The sequence below is a fragment of the Drosophila innubila genome (assembly GCF_004354385.1).
Source record: "Drosophila innubila isolate TH190305 chromosome 3R unlocalized genomic scaffold, UK_Dinn_1.0 2_E_3R, whole genome shotgun sequence".
Classification (NCBI taxonomy): domain Eukaryota; kingdom Metazoa; phylum Arthropoda; class Insecta; order Diptera; family Drosophilidae; genus Drosophila; species Drosophila innubila.
Genome location: NW_022995380.1, coordinates 10377761 through 10384456, shown reverse-complemented (window position 1 = coordinate 10384456; position 6696 = coordinate 10377761). Strand labels below are relative to the sequence as shown.

The following is a 6696-nucleotide window of genomic DNA, read 5'->3' as shown; positions in this document are numbered from 1 at the left end:
AGTCTACATGCGTCATTAAAAACACTGGCAAGGGAGCCGAGGCTAAGAGAGAGAGGGAGACAGGGGAGGAAGTCTCGGTCGCGTCGCTGCCGAAGCTGTGAAAACTTTGCAGAGTTTCAAATACTAAATACAGTCTCGTTACAAACTGAGGAGCGTCGCATTTGTGTTGGGGCTTGTTTTTTTTTTGAGTTTTTGTTTCCACTCACGCTAAGCGTTTTGCGCTATTGCTAGCTCGCTCGAACGCTTGGCGCATGATGAACGCCATAATTACCGTTACGTATACGCCACCATTGCTATTTTTTGTTGGCATCGCTTTCCGGCCAGCCGATTGGCTAGCGAGCGAGAGAGCACACCGTTGTCGACGCCTCGCTCTAACGCACGTGGGCAATGGCAAACTGGTTGTCTCAGAGAGACAGAGAGAGAGGGAGAGAGAGAGAAAGCGCAGAGAGCGCGCTTGTTGTGCAGTTATGATTTGATTGCCGAGTTTAACCACCGACAAACGAGACACGACGACGAGAGAGCAAACGATGTTAAAGAGACGGCATGCACACACGCAAACGAGCGTCGACACTCGCACACACACACAGCGAGTGAGAGAGTGAGAGAGGAGAGAGCGGCGAGGGCAGCAAAAGAACTGAAGAAATATCGACGTGTCTAGTTAGCAAACCAATCTTCAATCTAGTTTCGAACAGTTGACTGTGAAACGTCGAGTTGAGAGGTCCTCCTATTGGATCAGCGTCGTTGTTTCTCCATCGTACATCGTTCATCGTTAATCGTTTATCGCTGCGCGTTGCACGTTGCACGTCACTGATTGATATTTGTGTATTCATATATATATATACAACACATACATAGATATACTAAAGTACTTACTTGCGAGTATTAACAAGACGCAGACATCAAGTGTACCACTAAAATCTACAAACTCAAGTGCAAAGTTTCTTGACATTGGCATCCAAAAGGCCAACAAATCAACGCAGATCGATTAGTGCTTTGAGTGAAAGCCAACTGAGAAGTTGCCAACTCCCACAACATCTCTCTGTGTGTGTGCCTGTGTGTGTGTGTGATTAGCCCCGTTTTAAAAGCCAGTGCCTAAATGCTCTGTCCGCCCACAATGAGACCGGCCAGTCCTGCCGAATCCGAGATTTCCGTCGGCGGCGCTCCCAGCCCGTTGCCGACGCAGCACCATCAGCTGCATCATCCGCGCGCCGCCACCATTGATCTTCTCCAGCAACAGCAGCTGCTGATGCAGCAACATGCTGCCGCTGCCGCCGCCGCCGCCGCTGCTGGCCTGACACGCAGCGCCGTCGGTGCGCTGCCGGAGGATTATTTTCAACCGCTAAAGCGCCTGCGCATGTCCTCCTCCTCCTCGGAGCCGCGGGAACAAACACCCAGTCCACCGGCAGCGGCACCGGCACCGCAGACCAACACCAACACCACCAAGTCAGCCATTGAGGGCGTCAAGAGCTTCTCCATTGCAGACATTCTGGGACACTCGGAGAAGCAGCGCTGTGCCTCCAGCTCGCCACCTCCGGCTTCCACACTGCTGGCTCCACCCGCTGCTCGTCCAGCCGCTGGTCTGCTGCAACCCCGCACTGAGCCGCTGGACATGCATCCAGCAGCGGCTGCCATGTTGCTGCCCGGTGGCCAGATTGTGCGTCCGTGGGATCATCTGCTGGGCCCAATGCCCGTCCGACCCTTCATTCCCTCGGCCCTGCTGCACTACGAGCAGCGCCTGGCCCTGGACTACCATCGCCAGCTGCAGGAGCACTTCAATGCCCAGGCCCAGCTGCTGCGTCACATGGGCATGGACATTATTCCCTCCGAGAGCGGCTCGGATCGTTCCAGCTCCGCTGCCAGCGATTGCTGCTCCCCGGAGATAGTCAGGGATTCAGCTGCTGCCGCTGCCGCCGCCGGCGCAGCAGCTCGTCGCAGTCACAGCCCTCAGTCATCGTCCCAGGCAGCCTCGGAGCGCGAGCGTCATGCCTCCAGCGGATCGGGCAATGCCTCAAGTCCCTCCCAAGCGGCGGGCAATGCGAGCAGCGCTGCTGCCGTTGCCGCTGCTGAGGCGAAGGCCAAAGCCAATGGCACACCACTGGATGCACTCTTCCAGATGACCACCAAGGACTTTGACGAGTCACAAGGTAAATTCCCATTCCTATTTTAATTTCAATTTCAATTCCAATTACTTTTCTCTTTCCCCAACCCATGACAATTCAGCACTTGTCATGCTCATAAATTGCACAAATTAGGAGTTGGGCTTTTTTTTATCAGCAGTCGATCGATCGATCGATTAGCATATAAATGTTCCATTGACAAATGTCTCAATATTTGGCATTGTTCTCGAAATTGAAATGAATTGGATCGAATGCATGAATGTTGAATGCTCAATGTTTTGGGGCCTTTAATTCAAATACGAGTATCAGCAACCCATTAATTTTCAAGCAATTTTTGTTTTGTGAATACAAATACGAAAACGAACATTTGCCTAATTGAAATGAACGATCATCAGTTGGTTCCATACCCATTTCCGTTTCTAACTAATTTTTAGCTTTTGTCTTCCAATTAATTGTCGGCATGTGCCAAAAACCGAAAACCAAAACAAATTACAGATAAATGAATAAATAATATATTTAAAATATATTTATAAATAGAATTAGCTTGGAATGGGTTATAGAAGGGGTATATCGTTGAACTGAAAGGCCAAAACAAGAATTAAATTTGGAAATAGATGTATGAAAATAAAAGAGGAAATATTTAGAATTTGAAATTTCATTTTAAATATTTTGTTTTGAATATGTATCAATAAATATAATTACCTAAGACATCTTAGACTTCTAATTGAGTATTTTAACTAAGGTCATGGAAGTACGAGTATATTTACTTTATTTAACGATACTTTCCTACTTAATAACTTTAATTTTCCATATCATTGACAATACACCCGCATCTGTCACACTCTCAGTCACAGTTCATGTTTACACTCATTTGCAGCATTAAGTGGGCGTTTTAGTGTCAGACAGAGGGAACCACCCCAACCCCCACACATAGACCCCATACTCCCCGCAAGTCCCAACTTCAATTTGCCCACCCTACCTCTTAAACATTTGTGTTTTCATGGTAATTATTGTTTAATAGCTACAACTACAACTATAACTATAGCTATAACTTAATAACTATGGCTATATCCATATATCTTCCATATGCGCCTTGTCTATACTCGTATTTTGTGCATTCGTGTCGATTCTGCAACGATTAGCAACAATTAGCCAGCGGCCAACTTAGCTCATGTTCATTACCTAATAGAGTTTTTTGTTTTTGTTGTTTTTAGTTTTTTGTTGTGCACAATTAACATGCCGTTTCCATTTGGTTAAATTACTGTTGTTGCCGCTGCACAAAACTAATAAATGACATGCCCCCAACCGCAGCTGATAGCTGTAGTCATAAGCATATTAGACGCACTGTAATCAAACCCAAAACAGACACGAGTACGGGTACTCATATTCATTTGGGTATTTATCGAATGTTGTACAACCATAGACGATGTATTTACGACTTTTGGCTGTCGTTGGGATTCACAGCGTTCATCGTTTGTCAATCAGCAACAAGAAGTTGGCTCGATAAACTTGTATTATATCCGAATAGTTTAACAGTTACTGTATACACAAATAGTCCAATTTGAAGCACATTAATGTTATTGACACTCGGGTAGACTGAGAGGGGAAGGGAGAGAGGGCTACAAATATAGTTGATACTAGGAAGCGTGAAATAAAAAAACTGATAACATTTTAAAAATTTATCTTTATCTTCATCTTATGATAATTGAACAAATTTATCAAAAAAAAAAAAAAAAAATCTTATCAGAATGCACATTTAAATTCCAAATAAATTATATGATAACTAAATCAATCACAATTTCAGTATCTTTTAAAATTAAGATAAAGTTACTTCGAGATCAGGTTAATTGACTTTTGATGCTCATCTAAAAATCATAGTTTAGAATTTTAGATAAAGTTTTTCAACTTTCTATGTCAGACACGATGTCTGGCTCTGTTGCCAGTTCTTGGTATTGCCACAAATGAAAACGTAGGAACGCGAGGAGGCAACTCGTACTTGGAAAGCAATCGCAGTCGAGTCGAACTCAAATTTCAAGACATATTTTACCATATTGTTGGGAGTGCATAAAGTGAAAGGTTTCTCAGTACACAGACGGTTGACAAATGCAGCCAAAACAAACCACCCCTTAAATGTTCTTAATGCTCATAATGAGGGAAAACATGTACGTGTGTGTATGTGTGTAAGTGGACACCTGAGACCCTGAGGACAGACCAAGTGTGCCCAAGTGGCCAGCACATTCACTCTCTCTTTCTCACTCTCTCACTCTTTCTTCCAGTTAGGTAGATAAGTCACAGAAATTACTTAATGAGTCTGCGATAAAAAACAAACATTTACAGCAAATGTATATCATCTATATGCAATATGTATGTATTGAAGTTGGGGGCACACTGTCTCAAGTGCCTAATGGGTTTTGGGTTACAAAACGTGGTCGAGATAACAACAAATAGGCAAATTAATGCGTTTTGCATTTCAAATATACTAATTTAGTCGCGACTGAAAGCGTTTAATTAGTATTTAATGCCGGGCTAGTTTGTTTGACAAGCAATCGGAATGGGTGTGAAGTGCTCCAATACAACCGGTTCCAATATATGTATATATTTACTATATATATTGTGTATAAATATGCATATTTATGATTAGTAGCAGTAACATCTGATACTTTGAAGGCGACCATAAACAAACTTTGGATTGAGTAGATTGTTACTCAGTCTTACTTTCTCTCCTTCTCTCCCTCTCTCTTTCTGTTCAGGAAGTTATGCAACTGTATAATTGTAAATTGCAATCAAGTCGCTTGTTAATTAAGCAACATTTATGACTGATTTGTGGGTGTCAATAACAATTATAAATCAAATGGTAAACAAGACAAATGCACTTAGCCAAAGTCCGAGAGCCAAGTCAATAACGCCCCCAACTCTCGCAGGTTGAGCAATTAATCAAGAGTTAATTATATGGCGAATTATAAGAAAAGCGCTTGCAATTAAATCATTTAAGTTTATAAATCACAGCGATTTAATTAACACTCGGCTATGGCAATTACAAAGTATTTCTAATGCGACTTACAAATTCGCTTGTTAACACTCGTGTTCAATTTAACCGGTTTGACTTGCAAACAAACTCGATACTAATCTCCGTTTCTTTCTCTCCCTCTCGCTCTCTCTTTGTCTGTTGCAGATAAGTCGCACTTGGATATATTCTCGAACCGACCGCAGCCCAAGAAGAAACGCAAATCACGCACTGCATTTACCAACCATCAGATCTTTGAGCTGGAGAAACGCTTTCTCTATCAGAAGTATCTATCGCCCGCGGATCGTGATGAGATCGCTGCCTCGCTGGGACTATCGAATGCACAGGTGATCACCTGGTTCCAGAATCGTCGGGCCAAGCAGAAGCGAGACATCGAGGAGCTCAAAAAGGACTTTGATAGCGTCAAAGTCTTCTCGGCCCACAAATCATTTCTCGAGAATGTCAACGATCTGAGCATCCTCAAGAAGAAGCCCATGCACGAGGCTGATATGGTTGGCCTGGCTGCAGCTGCTGCCGCCGCGGGAATGGTGGGCGTGCCCGTTCCCGTTTCCGTGTCCGCTGCCCAATCCCTGGGAGCGCCACCCAAATGAGTGGGCGGTGGGATGCGTACAGCGCATATGCAACCTGATGAATGGTACAGAAAGTGAGCAAAGTATTGAGGGCGACATTATCATCAAACGACTGCGAGACGAGTTGTGCATTTTGTTTAATTTTGGAGCCACAGTGCAAGGAGAAGGGAATAGGAGCTAAAGCTAAGGCCTTAAGCTCCAGTTATCCCCTCAGCACCTGTAGCAAGTGGAAGAGCCAGGGAGAGAGAGATAGAGATTAAAGATGGAGAGACTCCGCTGTGAGTCTCTTGTGATTTTATTTGACACGGATGTGACAATCGAATTAATGTGGCAAAGGCACAAAGCATACAAAATGCAAGCCAAGCGGAAGCCAAACAAGGACTAAGGCCATGAATGAGGCATGCAACAGCATGTATGTGGCCTGAGAAATCCGGACTAAGGTCTATTATGGCCAAATCATGCAACAGGCAACAACAAAACCCACCAGCTTCGACACAATTAACAAGCAATGAATTTTAATCCAATCGGCTCTTTTCAGAGCCACCAAAAAATACAGCAAAGAGTATAAAAACTTTTCGAACATTGACCAATTTAAAAAAAATTATTTCCAATATAACAACAATAACAAATTTAGAATTAAAAGTTCCATAGTCGAAAAAAATTGTTTTGGATATAATTATTGAATAAAAGTTCTTTTGATATTTAAAATTGATTGTTTTATTTACCGTATTTTTACAAATATTCTTCAATAAGAAAGTAATAGACCCATTTATAATTCGGAATTGGTTCAGTTAATAGATTTTCAAGCCGAAATCTACCTATCGACTAATTCGACGCCACTGTGAATACCTATTGAATAAATACAAGCTCATCCACTGGTCTGTATATTATGGCCCGATATAGAAGCAATCGCACAGCTTTGTTATACACTTTTTAACCCATTTTATGGTTGAAACAAATATTCAAATTGTTGCCAATAAATTTG

The 6696-nt window shown here is 43.0% G+C and overlaps 1 protein-coding gene across 1 annotated transcript; it reads left to right on the top strand.

Annotated features, from left to right (window-relative positions):
* Positions 1–957: 957 nt before the first annotated feature.
* On the top strand, positions 958–6322 carry LOC117792331 (homeobox protein HMX3). The gene is made up of 3 exons (XM_034632409.1): positions 958–1963; positions 2075–2144; positions 5290–6322. Exons 1-3 carry the CDS (start codon positions 1097–1099, stop codon positions 5730–5732), a joined length of 1380 nt encoding a protein of 459 aa, XP_034488300.1. The 5' UTR covers positions 958–1096; the 3' UTR covers positions 5733–6322.
* Positions 6323–6696: the final 374 nt, after the last annotated feature.

Bases quoted from the DNA above. Each gene is read 5' to 3' on its own strand.
- LOC117792331 (XM_034632409.1), top strand. From the start codon at position 1,097: ATGCTCTGTCCGCCCACAATGAGACCGGCCAGTCCTGCCGAATCCGAG. The intron at 1,964-2,074 runs GCCTCGGAGCGC...GCTGAGGCGAAG, and splicing joins CTCAGTCATCGTCCCAGGCA to GCCAAAGCCAATGGCACACC. The intron at 2,145-5,289 runs GTAAATTCCCAT...TGTCTGTTGCAG, and splicing joins GGACTTTGACGAGTCACAAG to ATAAGTCGCACTTGGATATA.